Raw genomic sequence first — 21,966 nt, forward strand, 5'->3', positions numbered from 1 at the left:
AATGGAAATAAGTATCCATATTTTTATGTGATATTTCCCGTATGCGACTATACTTCAAGACCACTCTAGTCTAAATTATTGTCGCACCAGTCGAAAAGCTGTTGAACTATTTGTGCCAAAACGTGCCACCCAGTTGTGGTAGAGTAATACCTAACAAAAATAGATCCAAAGAAAATTCATGTCGACCAGAAATACCTAGATTTTTCAAATCACAACGTTCCCCCTCGTTTTTTTTTTGTTTTAAATCATCTCAAGGATGATCGGAATTTTGATCGTAGCACTGTAGCCACATTGATCAGATACTGGTGATGTAGTTTGGCGAGTTTGACAGGTCGGTATATAAAAAAAAGAGGAAAATTACTTAACTGTTTTAGAAAATAAACTGAAATTACTTTATAACATGATGAAGAAAAAAGGGGTCAAAAGTTTAAGTCAGCAGTTTTGATGAAGATTGCCAGCTCTCTGAGATGTAGCGGCTCTTTTTTGATTAATAATTGATGTAAATTGTTATAATATTTAAAGATTTTGAATTTCCTTCTGAGCCAGGCAAATCTTTGGCAATCGAAGATCAGGTGTTCGGCATATTCAGTTACATTGCACGTTTCGCAGATATTTGAGTCAATTGCTTTGATTCTGTGTAGGAAGACTTTGTCGTATGTGTGTCCCGTCATAAGTCTGTTAATGGTCTTGATGCTTTTAGCATTCCATTTAAGAGAAAAATGCCAGGGTTTGCTGGGTATGTCTGGAAATATGTCTATGAGGCTGGATCCCTTCGTCCTACACTTCGTCCTGTAGTCCTCATTCCATTTGTATACTAAAAAGTTCCTAATTTCTCTTTGAGCCTCCTTGTAGCTGTATTTTATATTTATTGTAAACCCCTCACTTGTAGCAGCCTTTGCTGCTATGTCAGTCTTTTCGTTGATGGCCACACCCTTGTGACCAGGGACCCATAGAATGTCAAGTTTCTGAATGTCTGATTGGTTAATTATGTTCTGAATATCATTCACTAGGTACGAGTCTGTATTCTTATTTTTAATTAAATTAATAGCTAGTAATATTCGACGGAATATCAAAATCGAAAATATTGTTTCGAATCCTTGACGGAGAGCAATTAACCTATTATAAGCCAAGGGGCCGAAAATAATGAAATTTTAATCATTTTAGCGCAGTTCAGGTGAAAGTTAGCGTTGTTATTTTTAATTTCAGATGAAAGATGGCCTGAATTAGTGTTGGGTAAACATTGCTCATTTTGGTGAACATGTTCACTTGTTCTTTTTTAGTAAGTGAGTCAACTCACTCATATTGCTCACTTGCTCTCTTAGATTGCTCAGTTACTCACTTGCTCAGTTGCTTACTTGCTCAGTTGCTGACTTGCTCACTCAGTTGTTCACTATTCATGCACAGATGGTTCCAAATTTCACTATACTTTCGAATTAGCGACATACAGAATATTTGAAAGAGTAAGCAGCTTTGCCGGTAATACAAAAAGTGTGAAGTAAACGCAAATATGAGCAACAGCTGACAGATCGCAAAATGCCCTTTGAGGAGCAAAATTGGTCAAAAAGTGAGTAAAGAACAAGTGAACAAAAATGAACAAGTGAACAACAAAGAACAAGTGAGCAAAAAAGAACAAGTGAACCAACAAAGAACAAGTGAACAACAAAGAACAAGTGAACAAAAAAGAACAGCTTGGAAGGAACATGTTCAGTTGCTCACTTAAGTGAACAACTCTTTTTTGTTCACTCACTCATGAGCAACACAACACTAGCCTGAATCTACAAGAAGAATTTACAATCGTTAATATTTTCTGCCATTTACCTGAAGAAGGTGAACTATTTAAATAGAGGGGGCTTAAGTGGGCTAAATTCGTTTTTTCATCATAACGAGACGCTATATTGTTGTTGAAAAAAAAAAACAGCAATCGCCGTAGCAAGAAAATAAGTCAAGTATTTAAAACAAACCAGTCAAGTAGAAAATTGATTAATTTATTGGATAAAATTATGTGGGCAGGACTGAGAGATCTACCTAGCTAGTAATATTCGACGGAATATCAAAAACGGGGAATAGTACAATAGAACTTGAATTCGTCGGTATATCTATGGTATATTTGGGTATATTTCTTATGGTCGGACATTATATTTGAACAATCAATCCGCGGCACACTTTTGCTTAGCTTCCGAATAAATATATTATTAAGTGAAATCGCGTCTATTTTAAATACGCAGTTTCAACAGCTGGAAGATATCATCGAGGAAATATTAAAAGTAAAAAAAAGCGTAAGTGTTAACAAGCTGCAAAGTCGTTGGTTCCTTATTTTCATTATTTTTGTATGCAGGGGCAGAACTCAGACACATTGCGAACTGCGGCGGCATTGAAATTTGTTGCATTAAAGCATGCAAATCGAGAAGTTAAACAGAAAATAAAGTCTGGACGGGATAACTTACACTTGGAAAAATGTAAAGTGGACATAAGTCGGTTGCAATTGCAAAATCTTCTGTACGAAGTGAGCCACTTGAAAAAGGACATCGTGCGTTGCGAGAAATTCCAGAGTCGTGACTCCAAGTTGGTCCTGCTCTCAGACACTGAGTATTTTACCAAATTGCCGGGAATTGAAGATAGTAAAGTGAAACCAGAATCGGAGCACTACAAGCATTTGCAGCGCTTAGAGTGTGAACTGCGTTTAAGGAAAGACCTGGATGAACAGAAAAGCTCATTGAAGAACTCCAAAAAGGAGCTGCAACAAGAGAATCTTAAACAACATAATAGGTACGTTTCATTCGCGCCAGCTCTACGCACCCTAAAGAGTGCTACGAAACCGCTGCATGATGCACTGCAGCTTTCTCTTGATGTTGAATGGAAGCTTAGTGCTGTGGTCAAATATCTGCCCAAGCCTCTTTATATATTATTCATCACAGAGAACGTTGTTCAACACTGGTATGGCGCGTACCTAAAATGGTTTGCGGAAGGAAATATTAACATATTTCAAGACGTTCGCTGATAGTTTTAATCAAAAAGACATTTTCCGAAGCTTCTGGGGGCGCCTCACACGCCTACGAAGACGGCGCGAAGAAATTCCCAAAGCTTCATCAATTAAGTCGAAAAACCTGGAATTTACTGCATGGCGTTCCGGAATAACTCTTAAAACGGCTCTTGGAACTCCGTCTGGACCCTGAGAAGCATGGCAAGCATAGGAAAGACAAGGATGGCCACGGAGAAGGCGACGGGAGTTAAAATTCGCAAGGAAACGCTGAAAAAAAGGGAAGGAGAAGCTAAATCCGCCATGCGGGTAGGAGTAAAGATGGCGGCAAAAACGGCTCCGCAGCTTTTGGCTTCTAAACTGCTGTGCAAGAAACCAAACTTGTCGACGAACGTGTCGACAAACATGTCCACGAACACGACAACAAGCATGACATCAAACATTTCTACGACGAAAGAGAGAGAGAAGACTGACGCGGTTTGTGTGGCTTCCGTGAGTACGAAAAACGGAAGTAACCGCAAAATCATCGTTAACAAGTATTATGAGGGGCGTAAAGGCCCATACATTGTTTGTATCGACAAAATGAGTGCGAATAATGCCAGAATTGCTATAAACCAGTTTGATCTATCCGATCTGCTGCTGAAACAGGGCATTAGCGATATCGAGGAGGTTGCTAGAATGGGCTATGGCAGGTGCAAGATTGTGTGCGGGTCGGCGGAGTGTGCAAACGGGCTAGTGGAAAACAGTGTTTTCGCTGCTCAAAGGTACTCAACCCGAATCTTTAGGCAGTTCGTCCAAAAAGCAGGGTTAATTTTTGGGATCCCCGGGCACTACTCGGAGGAACAGCTAGCGGAGCTTGTAACCTCGGATATCCCAATTGAGGAGATAGTTCGGATTACGCGAAGGGATAGAGCATCGGGGGAACGTGTACCTACGGCAGGGTGAAACTCTGGTTCAGAGGAGAGCAGTTACCAACCAAAATCAATTTTCTATATTCTAAAGTAGAAGTGAAACCTTTTGTTCAGCTTATTCAATGTTTCAGGTGTTTTAGGTTTGGCCATCTGGCGCAACATTGCAAGAGTGGAGCGAAATGTTTCAAATGCGGACAAGATCACAGCAAAGATATTATCTGCTCAGGGCTGGTCTGTGCTAACTGCAAGGGGGAACATGCTGCCACCCACCCGCAGTGTGAGGCCAGGAAAAAAGCGTACGCCATTCAAAAGTGTATGACACTTGAAAACCTAACTAGAGCTGAGGTCAAAGCTAGATATCCGATCCTTTTTGATAGAACTTCCCCCAACCTAAGGGATCAAGGGGAATTTCCTAGACCCAGTTGGCAATCTAACCGCTCCCCTGAATTCTTAAATAACAGCTTACAGTTCGCCAGGGAAATTCATTCTGTCACCTCTTTCGCGGTAGTGACCAAATCCAATAGGGTTGCCGCCCGGAACGCAGAGGCGGCCAAGGCAGCAGCCAACATGGCAGAGTGGAAGAACTCAATAAACTCAGACTGCGTCCAAATGAGCGAGAAATTTGTTAGATCTTCATCCGTGGCATTTTCTCTGGCCCAGGATAAGCTAAACGCACTAGGAGCGAAACTCACAGCGTTCCTGATTGATCAAAACAACATCATTAAAGGGGATTCTTTAGCGAATAAATTTATTAAGGAAATTAGAGAATTTGTCAATGCTTCCAACGCAGAACTAGATAGGCGTCAGATTGCCCAAGGGATGGCAGTTGGTTCTCAAAACATCCAAAAATGAAGATTCTTCAGCTAAATATTCAAAGTCTGACACACAACAACAACAAACAGCTCCTCTCAATGTTCCTAGACAAGAACGCAATAGATATTGCCATCCTCTCAGAGATTTGGGTGCTGAACAACGCGGACTGCAGCATTTTAGACTATAACTTTTTCTGCAGGCCCAGAGAGGACGGCTACGGCGGGGTTGGCATCTACGTCAGGAAAAACATTCAATTCAGCATTTTAAAAATAGAGAACGACTTGGAAATTTTAGGAATAAAAACATTAAACCTCAAGAGCAATTTCAATATTTTTAGCATATATGCACCGCCATCAACAACAGTTTCACAGTTTAAATCGGGCACAAAAAAGTTTTTCGAATTCGCGGCTTCGCTTGACATACCCTCAATAGTGGGCGGGGACTTCAACGCTAGGTCTTCTATCTGGGGAAGTCCGATCTGTGATCGCAAGGGTCGCAGCATTGAGAATTCCACCCGGGAGGCCGGATTTATCTGCCTAAACGACGGTTCGCCAACCTTCTCCAGGAGCCCATCTCAATTCTCCGTTCTTGACCTTTCTTTTTCGAACTACAGAAATGGAACTATTAACTGGCAAGTCCTCAAAACAAAAATTACAAAAATGCCCCCCTCCAAGGCAAGAAGATCCTTCACAACAGAATAGCCCGGATTCTGGGTGCAAGTGATTTCTCAAATCTGAAGGAGCTCAATGAAAAAGTGAAATCCCTGACCTTAAAAAACACGGTCACATTCCCAAGCAAGAACAAGTACGTTGCTAAGGAATGGTGGAACGAGGAAACGGAAAAACTTTTTCGCGTGAGAAACGCTTGCAGGCAAAAATTCTACCTCACCAAAAAATTGGCTGATGCCAGAGCAACCTTAGAAAAAACAAAAAATCTTAGAAAGCGCAACTTTTCCAAGTTTATAGAAGAGGTCTCCTCATCCCCCTCTATGTGGAGCAGGGTGAAGAACATAAAAAAATACGGTCAAATCAAAAATGTAGGGAACAAATGGACGAACGAAGATGACAAAAACTTTCTCAATATGGTTAAAGTAACCCCATCCACGTCAAACAGTAGGCCCCCTAAGAAAATTCCTGCCCCTTTGTTAGGACCAGACGACCCGGAACCCCTGGAACTGGAAGAATTCCTGGCCTTCCTAAAAACCAGGAACCCCAATTCGGCTAGAGGCCCTGATGGCATCTCGTTCAGGATGCTTCAAAAGCTACCAAGTGGGAAAAAACAAGACATTTTTGAAATTATAAATAAAGTATGGCTGAGTGGCGTCATCCCTGAAGTCTGGCGCAGGATAAAAGTGGTACCCATCCCCAAGAAGAATGCAGACCCTACTTCCTTCCAAAACCATAGGCCGATTTGTTTGATTAACACGCTGTTTAAATCCATAGAGGGGTTGATAAAGTTGAAGTTGGACTAGCACATAGCAAACTGTGACCTGCTGCCGGTCAGGTCCTATGCCTTCAGGAGAAACAGGTCCACGGCTCTTTGCATCAACGACCTTATCAACAAAGTTCTGGCGCTGAAGGCGAGGGGTTGTCAGGTTGTCGCAGCTTGCCCAGGTTTACAAAGAGCGTTCGACTGCATAAGAGTGGACACACTCGAGCACAGGATGAGGGATATGCGGTTATACAAGCCTCACGGCTTGGATCTCCAGCTTCCTTAACAGACGAATTCTCATAAAGGGCAAAAGCGAGGTAGAGGTGAACAGAAGTGTTAGCCAGGGTAGCTGTCTCAGCCCAACCCTTTTTAACCTTTACACAGCCGAACTACATGATATTAACAGTATGTTTCAGTATGCTGATGACTTTTTCATAGTTTGTTTTCATAATGACGTATCCATTGCGAAAGGGGTGCTGGAGGACAGTATACATAAGTTCGAGGAAAAATGCAATAGGCTAAACCTGTCATTCAATCCGGTGAAGTCTAAAGTGATTTACTTCAACAATCGTAGAGCTGCGCTAAATATCTCGCATCAAGGAGTTGAGATCAGACAAGTAGAGCAGATCAAATACCTAGGAAGGACTATCTCAGCAAACAACTCAGCCTCTGGTCACATTGATCTGGCCATCTCGGAATCGAACAGAAACTGTGCGTTTCTCAGATTACTCAGTGGGTGTCACTATGGTATCAGCCCCAAAAGAGGGCTTATATTTTACAAGGCATTTGTCAGAAGTAGGCTGAGTACGCGTGCTCATCATTCTGCAACCTGTCCAAATCTGCCTTGGCCAAAATCAAATCCCACTGCAACCATCACCTCAGAAGTCGCTGGGTCTGATAATCTGCACTCCCGTTCCTATCATATATCACATGGCAGGAGAACTTCCCCCGGACTACAGGATGAGATTCCTGGCGGCGAAAGAGTTGGTTAAGGTGTTTGCATTTAATCTCCCAGCAAGTGAAACAGTGTCAGCAAATAGGGATTTAAACACGGGCTACGCTAAGGCATATCGGGAGTTTGGCAGCATAATAGATAGAGTTGAGGTTTTCGAGAACACAGCTTCGTTTTGCACTAAAATTAGCTCCGAATTTTTCAAGGGTTCTGCACCCAACAAGCACGCTATAGACCAGGCAGGTATCATGCTGCTCCACGGGGAAAAGAAGGATCAGCTGACAAAGGGTGGTTTTGAAATCTATTACACGGATGGGTCAGTCGCAGATGGTCATTCCAGCGCCGCTTTTCTGCACGATAGGACAGGTTTTTTAGATAGCTATTACACGCACAAAACCCTTTCCTCGTTGTCCGCCGAGCTCCTTGCTATCGAGAAGGCATTAGACCATGCTATTTAGTACAATTTTCCTCGTCTCGCGCTCCTGACAGAAACGGGGCCCTCATTCTGGCGAAGAATATTCAGGATAACTCTATCGCCTACAAAATCAGAGAAAAGATCCAAAAAAATCCACATCTAAGAACTGTAGAGGTTCACTACATTCCCGGACACGCTAACATCCCTCAGAACACTCAGAACAAAGAAGCCCACAGACGAGGAAAATACACAGTGGTTAAATGGAACCTTAAAGACGCTATGTGCGAAATACACAGAATCTTAAAAGCAGAAAGGGAGAGAGAATACGCCGAGTTTGCTAGTATCAAGCACCGAGGTTACTGCTCGCTTTTCCCCTCAACATCATCCAAACCGTGGTTCCTAAATAAAACTAAGCTTAAAGCCATTGACGCTAAAAGAATCAACAGACTGCTTAGTGGTAACGCATTCGATAGGCACACTCTCGCCAAAATGCATGTAGTTCCTAGTAACATATGTGATAATTGCGATAGTATCGATAGCGCCTCGCATTTAATTTTCAATTGTACAAAGTACAACACAACAAGGCAAAACTTCCCATCTCTAAGAAAATATAATGATATTTACAAATTCTTTGAAAAAGAAAACATCAGCGCGTACCAAACACTAATTGACTTCATCGACGAAATTGATGTAAAGCTATAAACAGTACTCCAACATCTTCTATTCTTTGACTTGGCAATTTCCACCTTCAAAAGGCGGGCGGCCAAATAATCCCACGCTACTCACGGGTAGCTTGGTAACTTAAAACCTAAAAAAAAAAAAAAAAGAATGTGTAATGACTTTGGACACAGGTGGACAAATTACTTAACTGTTTTAGAAAATAAACTGAAATTACTTTATAACATGATGAAGAAAAAAGGGGTCAAAAGTTTAAGTCAGCAGTTTTGATGAAGATTGCCAGTTCTCTGAGATGTAGCGTCTCTTTTTTGATTAATAATTGATGTAAATTGTTATAATATTTAAAGATTTTGAATTTTCTTCTGAGCCCGGCAAATCTTTGGCAATCGAAGATCAGGTGTTCGGCATATTCAGTTACATTGCACGTTTCGCAGATATTTTAGTCAATTGCTTTGATTCTGTGTAGGAAGACTTTGTCCTATGTGTGTCCCGTCATAAGTCTGTTAATGGTCTTGATGCTTTTAGCATTCCATTTAAGAGAAAAATGCCAGGGCTTACTGGGTATGTCTGGAAATATGTCTATGAGGCTAAATCCCTTCGTCCTACACTTCGTCCTGTAGTCCTCATTTGTATACTAGGTTAGGTTAGGTTGTGGCGGTAGCCGGGAGGGGGGCATTTGTATACTAAAAAGTTCCTAATTTCTCTTTGAGCCTCCTTGTAGCTGTATTTTATATTTATTGTAAACCCCTCACTTGTAGCAGCCTTTGCTGCTATGTCAGTCTTTTCGTTGATGGCCACACACTTGTGACCAGGGACCCATAGAATGTCAAGTTTCTGAATGTCTGATTGGTTAATTCTGTTGTGAGTATCATTCACTAGGTATGAGTCTGTGTTCTTATTTTTAATTAAATTAATAGCTAGTAATATTCGACGGAATATCAAAATCGAAAATATTGTTTCGAATCCTTGACGGAGAACAATTAACCTATTATAAGCCAAGGGGCCGAAAATAATGAAATTTTAATCATTTTAGCGCAGTTCAGGTGAAAGTTAGCGTTGTTATTTTTAATTTCAGATGAAAGATGGCCTGAATCTACAAGAAGAATTTACAATCGTTAATATTTTCTGCCATTTACCTGAAGAAGGTTAACTATTTAAATAGAGGTGGCTTAAGTGGGCTAAATTCGTTTTTTCATCATAACGAGACGCTATATTGTTGTTGGAAAAAAAAAACAGCAATCGCCGTAGCAAGAAAATAAGTCAAGTATTTAAAACAAACCAGTCAAGTAGAAAATTGATTAATTTATTGGATAAAATTATGTGGGCAGGACTGAGAGATCTACCTAGCTAGTAATATTCGACGGAATATCAAAAACGGGGAATAGTACAATAGAACTTGAATTCGTCGGTATATCTATGGTATATTTGGGTATATTTCTTATGGTCGGACATTATATTTGAACAATCAATCCGCGGCACACTTTTGCTTAGCTTCCGAATAAATATATTATTAAGTGAAATGGAGGCTATTTTAAATACGCAGTTTCAACAGCTGGAAGATATCATCGAGGAAATATTAAAAGTAAAAAAAAGCGTAAGTGTTAACAAGCTGCAAAGTCGTTGGCTCCTTATTTTCATTATTTTTGTATGCAGGGGCAGAACTCAGACACATTGCGAACTGCGGCGGCATTGAAATTTGTTGCATTAAAGCATGCAAATCGAGAAGTTAAACAGAAAATAAAGTCTGGACGGGATAACTTACACTTGGAAAAATGTAAAGTGGACATAAGTCGGTTGCAATTGCAAAATCTTCTGTACGAAGTGAGCCACTTGAAAAAGGACATCGTGCGTTGCGAGAAATTCCAGAGTCGTGACTCCAAGTTGGTCCTGCTCTCAGACACTGAGTATTTTACCAAATTGCCGGGAATTGAAGATAGTAAAGTGAAACCAGAATCGGAGCACTACAAGCATTTGCAGCGCTTAGAGTGTGAACTGCGTTTAAGGAAAGACCTGGATGAACAGAAAAGCTCATTGAAGAACTCCAAAAAGGAGCTGCAACAAGAGAATCTTAAACAACATAATAGGTACGTTTCATTCGCGCCAGCTCTACGCACCCTAAAGAGTGCTACGAAACCGCTGCATGATGCACTGCAGCTTTCTCTTGATGTTGAATGGAAGCTTAGTGCTGTGGTCAAATATCTGCCCAAGCCTCTTTATATATTATTCATCAAACTGCAATGCCGTCAACGTGCGAGCGATGAGCCATCATTCAATGTTGAAGTGATAGGATATGAAAGTGAAGCTCAGATGCAGGAGTTGACAAACCTAAAGCAAAACCCAAAAGCAAGGCGCGACTACTCTGAAAGGGACATTGAATTGTCGGGAAAGCCTGAGGAAAATCCTTTGAACAAAGAATTAAGTCCTCATCCTCTGCACATTCGCATCACGGTAAGATTAAACCAAAACATACGACTATAGAAAAATACCTTAACGTTTGAACGGTCTCTAGCTTGGCTCTGCTGGCTCGATTCAACTGGTGTTGATTATTCGCTATTTCGAACAAATTAAATGTGCGACCGCATGGCCCCAATTGAGCATTTCCAATAATACAAACCATCAAGGGTAAGTTTTAGCGAGTGAATTGCTTTAGCAGCAACTATATTTTAAAACATTTTCATGTTTTTAGGGATACTAATTTCGTTCAGCATCTCCTTCGGCATTTGTTTGCAAACGATTTGGGTAATGATATACCTATACCCGGTATTCAATACGATGTAAGACAAGCAACAAGCTATAATTTTCCTATATATATGTATGAATCATAAAATTATATATTTGCGTTAGTTACAGAATAAGGATCTGACACCAGAGGAATGTATACAATATCTGGAGTCTAAGGACTTTGGAAAAGCATACTGTTGGTTACAAAGTATATGCTCTATACCAACAGTCAACAGCTCGCTGTTGTATAAGCATTAGCTGAACTTGAATAAAAGCATGAGGGAGACCATAGCTCGCATTACACGGCGCTGGAACTCTTGGTTAAATCTAAGTCAGCAAATACGTGGTCTGACTAACAAGGACATCGATTTGTATGCACTAAAAGAAAATGTCTATCCTGCGGCCTTGTCTTGCAGCCTAGTGCAGTGGACGGCGATCACTCTGGAGGAATTCCTAGCCCAAAATTCAAATCCCACTGCAACCATCACCTCAGAAGTCGCTGGGTCTGATAATCTGCACTCCCGTTCCTATCATATATCACATGGCAGGAGAACTTCCCCCGGACTACAGGATGAGATTCCTGGCGGCGAAAGAGTTGGTTAAGGTGTTTGCATTTAATCTCCCAGCAAGTGAAACAGTGTCAGCAAATAGGGATTTAAACACGGGCTACGCTAAGGCATATCGGGAGTTTGGCAGCATAATAGATAGAGTTGAGGTTTTCGAGAACACAGCTTCGTTTTGCACTAAAATTAGCTCCGACTTAGAATTTTTCAAGGGTTCTGCACCCAACAAGCACGCTATAGACCAGGCAGGTATCATGCTGCTCCACGGGGAAAAGAAGGATCAGCTGACAAAGGGTGGTTTTGAAATCTATTACACGGATGGGTCAGTCGCAGATGGTCATTCCAGCGCCGCTTTTCTGCACGATAGGACAGGTTTTTTAGATAGCTATTACACGCACAAAACCCTTTCCTCGTTGTCCGCCGAGCTCCTTGCTATCGAGAAGGCATTAGACCATGCTATTTAGTACAATTTTCCTCGTGTCGCGCTCCTGACAGAAACGGGGCCCTCATTCTGGGGAAGAATATTCAGGATAACTCTATCGCCTACAAAATCAGAGAAAAGATCCAACAAAATCCACATCTAAGAACTGTAGAGGTTCACTACATTCCCGGACACGCTAACATCCCTCAGAACACTCAGAACAAAGAAGCCCACAGACGAGGAAAATACACAGTGGTTAAATGGAACCTTAAAGACGCTATGTGCGAAATACACAGAATCTTAAAAGCAGAAAGGGAGAGAGAATACGCCGAGTTTGCTAGTATCAAGCACCGAGGTTACTGCTCGCTTTTCCCCTCAACATCATCCAAACCGTGGTTCCTAAATAAAACTAAGCTTAAAGCCATTGACGCTAAAAGAATCAACAGACTGCTTAGTGGTAACGCATTCGATAGGCACACTCTCGCCAAAATGCATGTAGTTCCTAGTAACATATGTGATACATGCGATAGTATCGATAACGCCTCGCATTTAATTTTCAATTGTACAAAGTACAACACAACAAGGCAAAACTTCCCATCTCTAAGAAAATATAATGATATTTACAAATTCTTTGAAAAAGAAAACATCAGCGCGTACCAAACACTAATTGACTTCATCGACGAAATTGATGTAAAGCTATAAACAGTACTCCAACATCTTCTATTCTTTGACTTGGCAATTTCCACCTTCAAAAGGCGGGCGGCCAAATAATCCCACGCTACTCACGGGTAGCTTGGTAACTTAAACCATAAAAATAAAAAAAAAAAGAATGTGTAATGACTTTGGACACAGGTGGACAAATTACTTAACTGTTTTAGAAAATAAACTGAAATTACTTTATAACATGATGAAGAAAAAAGGGGTCAAAAGTTTAAGTCAGCAGTTTTGATGAAGATTGCCAGTTCTCTGAGATGTAGCGTCTCTTTTTTGATTAATAATTGATGTAAATTGTTATAATATTTAAAGACTTTGAATTTCCTTCTGAGCCCGGCAAATCTTTGGCAATCGAAGATCAGGTGTTCGGCATATTCAGTTACATTGCACGTTTCGCAGATATTTTAGTCAATTGCTTTGATTCTGTGCAGGAAGACTTTGTCGTATGTGTGTCCCGTCATAAGTCTGTTAATGGTCTTGATGCTTTTAGCATTCCATTTAAGAGAAAAATGCCAGGGCTTACTGGGTATGTCTGGAAATATGTCTATGAGGCTAAATCCCTTCGTCCTACACTTCGTCCTGTAGTCCTCATTTGTATACTAGGTTAGGTTAGGTTGTGGCGGTAGCCGGGAGGGGGTCATTTGTATACTAAAAAGTTCCTAATTTCTCTTTGAGCCTCCTTGTAGCTGTATTTTATATTTATTGTAAACCCCTCACTTGTAGCAGCCTTTGCTGCTATGTCAGTCTTTTCGTTGATGGCCACACACTTGTGACCAGGGACCCATAGAATGTCAAGTTTCTGAATGTCTGATTGGTTAATTATGTTGTGAATATCATTCACTAGGTACGAGTCTGTGTTCTTATTTTTAATTAAATTAATAGCTAGTAATATTCGACCGAATATCAAAATCGAAAATATTGTTTCGAATCCTTGACGGAGAACAATTAACCTATTATAAGCCAAGGGGCCGAAAATAATGAAATTTTAATCATTTTAGCGCAGTTCAGGTGAAAGTTAGCGTTGTTATTTTTAATTTCAGATGAAAGATGGCCTGAATCTACAAGAAGAATTTACAATCGTTAATATTTTCTGCCATTTACCTGAAGAAGGTTAACTATTTAAATAGAGGTGGCTTAAGTGGGCTAAATTCGTTTTTTCATCATAACGAGACGCTATATTGTTGTTGGAAAAAAAAAACAGCAATCGCCGTAGCAAAAAAATAAGTCAAGTATTTAAAACAAACCAGTCAAGTAGAAAATTGATTAATTTATTGGATAAAATTATGTGGGCAGGACTGAGAGATCTACCTAGCTAGTAATATTCGACGGAATATCAAAAACGGGGAATAGCACAATAGAACTTGAATTCGTCGGTATATCTATGGTATATTTGGGTATATTTCTTATGGTCGGACATTATATTTGAACAATCAATCCGCGGCACACTTTTGTTTAGCTTCCGAATAAATATATTATTAAGTGAAATGGAGGCTATTTTAAATACGCAGTTTCAACAGCTGGAAGATATCATCGAGGAAATATTAAAAGTAAAAAAAAGCGTAAGTGTTAACAAGCTGCAAAGTCGTTGGTTCCTTATTTTCATTATTTTTGTATGCAGGGGCAGAACTCAGACACATTGCGAACTGCGGCGGCATTGAAATTTGTTGCATTAAAGCATGCAAATCGAGAAGTTAAACAGAAAATAAAGTCTGGACGGGATAACTTACACTTGGAAAAATGTAAAGTGGACATAAGTCGGTTGCAATTGCAAAATCTTCTGTACGAAGTGAGCCACTTGAAAAAGGACATCGTGCGTTGCGAGAAATTCCAGAGTCGTGACTCCAAGTTGGTCCTGCTCTCAGACACTGAGTATTTTACCAAATTGCCGGGAATTGAAGATAGTAAAGTGAAACCAGAATCGGAGCACTACAAGCATTTGCAGCGCTTAGAGTGTGAACTGCGTTTAAGGAAAGACCTGGATGAACAGAAAAGCTCATTGAAGAACTCCAAAAAGGAGCTGCAACAAGAGAATCTTAAACAACATAATAGGTACGTTTCATTCGCGCCAGCTCTCCGCACCCTAAAGAGTGCTACGAAACCGCTGCATGATGCACTGCAGCTTTCTCTTGATGTTGAATGGAAGCTTAGTGCTGTGGTCAAATATCTGCCCAAGCCTCATTATATATTATTCATCAAACTGCAATGCCTTCAACGTGCGAGCGATGAGCCATCATTCAATGTTGAAGTGATAGGATATGAAAGAGAAGCTCAGATGCAGGAGTTGACAAACCTAAAGCAAAACCCAAAAGCAAGGCGCGACTACTCTGAAAGGGACATTGAATTGTCGGGAAAGCCTGAGGAAAATCCTTTGAACAAAGAATTAAGTCCTCATCCTCTGCACATTCGCATCACGGTAAGATTAAACCAAAACATACGACTATAGAAAAATACCTTAACGTTTGAACGGTCTCTAGCTTGGCTCTGCTGGCTCGATTCAACTGGTGTTGATTATTCGCTATTTCGAACAAATTAAATGTGCGACAGCATGGCCCCAATTGAGCATTTCCAATAATACAAACCATCAATGGTAAGTTTTAGCGAGTGAATTGCTTTAGCAGCAACTATATTTTAAAACATTTTCATGTTTTTAGGGATACTAATTTCGTTCAGCATCTCCTTCGGCATTTGTTTGCAAACGATTTGGGTAATGATATACCTATACCCGGTATTCAATACGATGTAAGACAAGCAACAAGCTATAATTTTCCTATATATATGTATGAATCATAAAATTATATATTTGCGTTAGTTACAGAATAAGGATCTGACACCAGAGGAATGTATACAATATCTGGAGTCTAAGGACTTTGGAAAAGCATACTGTTGGTTACAAAGTATATGCTTTATACCAACCGTCAACAGCTCGCTGTTGTATAAGCATTAGCTGAACTTGAATAAAAGCATGAGGGAGACCATAGCTCGCATTACACGGCGCTGGAACTCTTGGTTAAATCTAAGTCAGCAAATACGTGGTCTGACTAACAAGGACATCGATTTGTATGCACTAAAAGAAAATGTCTATCCTGCGGCCTTGTCTTGCAGCCTAGTGCAGTGGACGGCGATCACTCTCGAGGAATTCCTAGCCCAAAATTCAGACGTACTAAACTTTTCTCCGGATGATAAGGGCATAACATACAATTCCTATCGTGCTGTGATTGTTCGTGGCTCTGCCAAAATGGAGTTTTTCATTCGAATACCGAGTAATTATCCATTGGAAATGCCACTCTGGATATTGAGTGTGCATTGGAACGGTCGCCGTACATCGCAGAATAATGCAGCTATCAAGGTTAGTTTGTTCAGACTTCCATGCGTTATATATAAGCTTATTTTAATTCCCTTTTTGTAGATGATGGAGTACTGGACCAACTCATTGCAACCCCAACAGCTGGAAGCAAATTATCGTATTCTGTACGCTCAGCTTTTCCGAACTATTTATAGTTTTGACATCTTTCTGGAGACAGAAGGCTCAATGCAGACGACTATAGAATACACCAAGGAAAAGCCTTATATAAGTGCATTTGCAAAACAGTGCCGATTAAATACATAAAAATGGGTTCCGTACACGCATTCAAACAATAAGGACCTAAAAACAAATATTAGAATATGGTTTTGTAAAAAAAAATCAAAAGCAGTTACTAAACATCTTCACAGTTGCTGTTTATTATGTAATGCATAATTGCAATAATGCAATAAATAAGTAACATTTAAATCTAGCTACAGTTTTATTGACAGCTTAGTTTCTGAGATGCTGTCGCTGCCAGGGACTCAGTTGGCAGGGTGATTGCAGAGGCATTTTCAACAGACTCTCGACTCTCATCCGCCATAACTTTATCAACAACGTGTTTTTCTATTAGACCGCTTTCTCCCAAGTAGCATATGGAAAATCCATCGTACCATGCCTCCTGATCCTTCAGTACTTCCTTCAATTGCCACACCTTGTATTTCCAGAACTGGAACAACACCTTCAGGCCGGATATGCCCCACACGCGCCACCTTATGCGCACGGTGTAATCGTCGGGATGCTTTGTAATTTTAAGAACCTCAAACTTAACGTAGGCGTACTTTAGGCGACCCACAGTTCGAAGAATGGCAATTTGCTTAACAAAGTGGTATAGACCGACTGTGTGCTTGCCGGTAATATTGTTCTGAAATATAAGGTTTGGGCTGTATATGGAATAGTTCAGCGGTTCAACAAAGAGTTTGGGAAGCGTGGTTCGCAGAACTTCGTAGGCTCGCTCCAGATCTTCAGGCTTTCGAACATTTTCCTTCTCTTTGGCGGATGTTTGTACATTACTGTTTTCGTGAAAACTTCGTTTCGGTTGCATTACGCTACTACCTTCACATTTTAGCCAATTGTAGTTATATGATCCTGTGCAAGGAGAGTATACACTTTACACTTGGAAAAATGTAAAGTGGACATAAGTCGGTTGCAATTGCAAAATCTTCTGTACGAAGTGAGCCACTTGAAAAAGGACATCGTGCGTTGCGAGAAATTCCAGAGTCGTGACTCCAAGTTGGTCCTGCTCTCAGACACTGAGTATTTTACCAAATTGCCGGGAATTGAAGATAGTAAAGTGAAACCAGAATCGGAGCACTACAAGCATTTGCAGCGCTTAGAGTGTGAACTGCGTTTAAGGAAAGACCTGGATGAACAGAAAAGCTCATTGAAGAACTCCAAAAAGGAGATGCAACAAGAGAATCTTAAACAACATAATAGGTACGTTTCATTCGCGCCAGCTCTACGCACCCTAAAGAGTGCTACGAAACCGCTGCATGATGCACTGCAGCTTTCTCTTGATGTTGAATGGAAGCTTAGTGCTGTGGTCAAATATCTGCCCAAGCCTCTTTATATATTATTCATCAAACTGCAATGCCTTCAACGTGCGAGCGATGAGCCATCATTCAATGTTGAAGTGATAGAATATGAAAGTGAAGCTCAGATGCAGGAGTTGACAAACCTAAAGCAAAACCCAAAAGCAAGGCGCGACTACTCTGAAAGGGACATTGAATTGTCGGGAAAGCCTGAGGAAAATCCTTTGAACAAAGAATTAAGTCCTCATCCTCTGCACATTCGCATCACGGTAAGATTAAACCAAAACATACGACTATAGAAAAATACCTTAACGTTTGAACGGTCTCTAGCTTGGCTCTGCTGGCTCGATTCAACTGGTGTTGATTATTCGCTATTTCGAACAAATTAAATGTGCGACAGCATGGCCCCAATTGAGCATTTCCAATAATACAAACCATCAATGGTAAGTTTTAGCGAGTGAATTGCTTTAGCAGCAACTATATTTTAAAACATTTTCATGTTTTTAGGGATACTAATTTCGTTCAGCATCTCCTTCGGCATTTGTTTGCAAACGATTTGGGTAATGATATACCTATACCCGGTATTCAATACGATGTAAGACAAGCAACAAGCTATAATTTTCCTATATATATGTATGAATCATAAAATTATATATTTGCGTTAGTTACAGAATAAGGATCTGACACCAGAGGAATGTATACAATATCTGGAGTCTAAGGACTTTGGAAAAGCATACTGTTGGTTACAAAGTATATGCTCTATACCAACAGTCAACAGCTCGCTGTTGTATAAGCATTAGCTTAACTTGAATAAAAGCATGAGGGAGACCATAGCTCGCATTACACGGCGCTGGAACTCTTGGTTAAATCTAAGTCAGCAAATACGTGGTCTGACTAACAAGGACATCGATTTGTATGCACTAAAAGAAAATGTCTATCCTGCGGCCTTGTCTTGCAGCCTAGTGCAGTGGACGGCGATCACTCTCGAGGAATTCCTAGCCCAAAATTCAGACGTACTAAACTTTTCTCCGGATGATAAGGGCATAACATACAATTCCTATCGTGCTGTGATTGTTCGTGGCTCTGCCAAAATGGAGTTTTTCATTCGAATACCGAGTAATTATCCATTGGAAATGCCACTCTGGATATTGAGTGTGCATTGGAACGGTCGCCGTACATCGCAGAATAATGCAGCTATCAAGGTTAGTTTGTTCAGACTTCCATGCGTTATATATAAGCTTATTTTGATACCATTTTGTAGATGATGGAGTACTGGACCAACTCATTGCAACCCCAACAGCTGGAAGCAAATTATCGTATTCTGTACGCTCAGCTTTTCCGAACTATTTATAGTTTTGACATCTTTCTGGAGACAGAAGGCTCAATGCAGACGACTATAGAATACACCAAGGAAAAGCCTTATATAAGTGCATTTGCAAAACAGTGCCGATTAAATACATAAAAATGGGTTCCGTACACGCATTCAAACAATAAGGACCTAAAAACAAATATTAGAATATGGTTTTGTAAAAAAAAATCAAAAGCAGTTACTAAACATCTTCACAGTTGCTGTTTATTATGTAATGCATAATTGCAATAATGCAATAAATAAGTAACATTTAAATCTAGCTACAGTTTTATTGACAGCTTAGTTTCTGAGATGCTGTCGCTGCCAGGGACTCAGTTGGCAGGGTGATTGCAGAGGCATTTTCAACAGACTCTCGACTCTCATCCGGCATAACTTTATCAACAACGTGTTTTTCTATTAGACCGCTTTCTCCCAAGTAGCATATGGAAAATCCATCGTACCATGCCTCCTGATCCTTCAGTACGGTGTAATCGTCGGGATGCTTTGTAATTTTAAGAACCTCAAACTTAAGGTAGGCGTACTTTAGGTGACCCACAGTTCGAAGAATGGCAATTTGCTTAACAAAGTGGTATAGACCGACTGTGTGCTTGCCGGTAATATTGTTCTGAAATATAAGGTTTGGGCTGTATATGGAATAGTTCAGCGGTTCAACAAAGAGTTTGGGAAGCGTGGTTCGCAGAACTTCGTAGGCTCGCTCCAGATCTTCAGGCTTTCGAACATTTTCCTTCTCTTTGGCGGATGTTTGTACATTACTGTTTTCGTGAAAACTTCGTTTCGGTTGCATTACGCTACTACCTTCACATTTTAGCCAATTGTAGTTATATGATCCTGTGCAAGGAGAGTATAATCGCATTGTGGAAGTCCACGCCTGTTCTTTGGAATCATAGTTGGATAATGGAAATAAGTATCCATATTTTTATGTGATATTTCCCGTATGCGACTATACTTCAAGACCACTCTAGTCTAAATTATTGTCGCACCAGTCGAAAAGCTGTTGAACTATTTGTGCGAAAACGTTCCACCCAGTTGTGGTAGAGTAATACCTAACAAAAATAGATCCAAAGAAAATTCATGTCGACCAGAAATACCTAGATTTTTCAAATCACAACGTTCCCCCTGGTTTTTTTTTGTTTTAAATCATCTCAAGGATGATCCGAATTTTGATCGTAGCACTGTAGCCACATTGATCAGATACTGGTGATGTAGTTTGGCGAGTTTGACAGGTCGGAATATAAAAAAAGAGGAAAATTACTTAACTGTTTTAGAAAATAAACTAAAATTACTTTATAACATGATGAAGAAAAAAGGGGTCAAAAGTTTAAGTCAGCAGTTTTGATGAAGATTGCCAGCTCTCTGAGATGTAGCGGCTCTTTTTTGATTAATAATTGATGTAAATTGTTATAATATTTAAAGATTTTTAATTTCCTTCTGAGCCCGGCAAATCTTTGGCAATCGAAGATCAGGTGTTCGGCATATTCAGTTACATTGCACGTTTCGCAGATATTTGAGTCATGTTACACTTGGCTTGTTTCCCAGAGGGCAATGCCGGCTAGCTGTCGACCCCAGGGCTGGGTAGTTCCCCTTTCCACCAAATGTAGACAAAAAAGGAGACATACTACTTCTCGGGACATCAAAACTAACAACAACCTAATAACAACAAAGAAAATCATAAACAGACGGCTATCAAGTGGGTGAAGCTTGGGTGTTATCACTTCGCGCGCCCGCCCTACCTGTGACCAAACACAACGTTCATTTTGGCCACCCTCTGCTGGAACGGTAACGGCTGGCCTAATCCATGGCTTACGCCACGCGTCCTCCCTCTATTTTAAATTTAATGCATCATGCTTCAATATATAAGCTACAAGCTTTAATAATCGTAAATTGACAATTTCATCTTTCTCATTAATAAATAGCTATACTCAAAATTATCACTAACCACTAAGAAACACCAAAACGTTCGACACAAAGGCAAACAAGGAAATAACTGCTGAAATTTCGTTCAACCAACAGGGATACCCTCACCCATACGTAATGGAATATGTGTAGATGAGTGGATCCAGTTTTACGGGAGTTAATTTAACTCGGGCCCCTACGGAGACTTAACCTACCAAGAGCTCTTGTTAAGGGTCCCCGGGACATAAACAATAAACAATATTTTTCCACAAATCGCTCGACCAAATACGGTGGACTGATGGGACCCCCGCGTCACCCACTAAGGGTTAATCTTCTGGCACTGAACAGCTGATCGTAGATTTAGGTTCGTGAAATGTGTTGGTGTTTTTACATATTTTTTTTCAATGGCCAAGATTTTACGTTAAACGGTTTAAGCTAATACTAATTACTAAATAAAGGACAACACACGGAACAAAATAACATTTAATGTGGGACGGTGTTTGGAGTGCGGATTATGTTTTTTTTCTTTAAGTTCAAACGACGTGGGCGATCGCTGGACGTGGCCGGTCAGCCCTAAATTTATATAGGTCCGTGTATCCGTGTGCGCGTGTGTGTGTGTGTGAATAGGGTTTCGGGGTTTTTACTTGGTGAATGAGACCAAACGTGTGGCACGCACTGGAAGGCGATGCAACGATCGTGCGGTGTGGCTAGAATCGCCCTGGCAGCTAAATCGTCCTCTTTCACCCTCCCCCTTCACACGTCCCGCGCTACTTGGCTCACACACGCGCAACTGGAACGAACTCACTCAGGTTCCGTTGGGCAGTCTTCTTCTCTGCAGTCGACTTTCTCGAACTCCAGTGTCCCTCTCCAGGAAACCTTCTGGCCCGGTTCTGGTGGCTATATTCCTTGCCGGCTGTTAGTAAAATTTTCTGCATTACAACCTATTTTATCGCCCGCCTTTTCTGTACTCACTTCAAACTTTCTGTTTTAAGCACAAAATTTCAAATTTCGACGTTACTCCGTCCACGCTCCACGATTTCCTTAATCCAATCCACGATTTCTAATATTTTCACTCCCATTTATCCCTTTTTCCCTTACTAATACATATAACTAATCCTATTCTCTTCCTTATATCCCCAGTAACGGCTCCAGCTCCCCCCGATGTCCCAAATACACCATCGAGCCTCCCTGGACTTCCGCTAGATGGCGCGTCGCCCTCAGCCCTGGCCACCTATC

The 21,966-nt window shown here is 40.6% G+C and overlaps 1 protein-coding gene and 2 pseudogenes across 2 annotated transcripts; all 3 read left to right on the forward strand.

Annotated features, from left to right (window-relative positions):
• The first annotated feature begins 2,000 nt into the window (after positions 1-2,000).
• Positions 2,001-19,092, forward strand: LOC117191633 (annotated as a pseudogene).
• LOC117190334 (THO complex subunit 5-like) lies at positions 9,682-11,254 on the forward strand. 2 transcript variants are annotated; one of them, XM_033395412.1, is made up of 5 exons: positions 9,682-9,771; positions 9,831-10,625; positions 10,687-10,799; positions 10,864-10,951; positions 11,022-11,254. In XM_033395412.1, exons 1-5 carry the CDS (start codon positions 9,697-9,699, stop codon positions 11,154-11,156), a joined length of 1,206 nt encoding a protein of 401 aa, XP_033251303.1. In that variant the 5' UTR covers positions 9,682-9,696; the 3' UTR covers positions 11,157-11,254. The 2 variants fall into 2 exon arrangements, with proteins under 2 accessions (XP_033251303.1, XP_033251305.1); XM_033395414.1 differs by having other exon boundaries at positions 11,028-11,254.
• LOC117190326 lies at positions 14,066-16,365 on the forward strand (annotated as a pseudogene).
• Positions 19,093-21,966: the final 2,874 nt, after the last annotated feature.

Source organism: Drosophila miranda (assembly GCF_003369915.1).
Source record: "Drosophila miranda strain MSH22 chromosome Y unlocalized genomic scaffold, D.miranda_PacBio2.1 Contig_Y1_pilon, whole genome shotgun sequence".
Lineage (NCBI taxonomy): Eukaryota > Metazoa > Arthropoda > Insecta > Diptera > Drosophilidae > Drosophila > Drosophila miranda.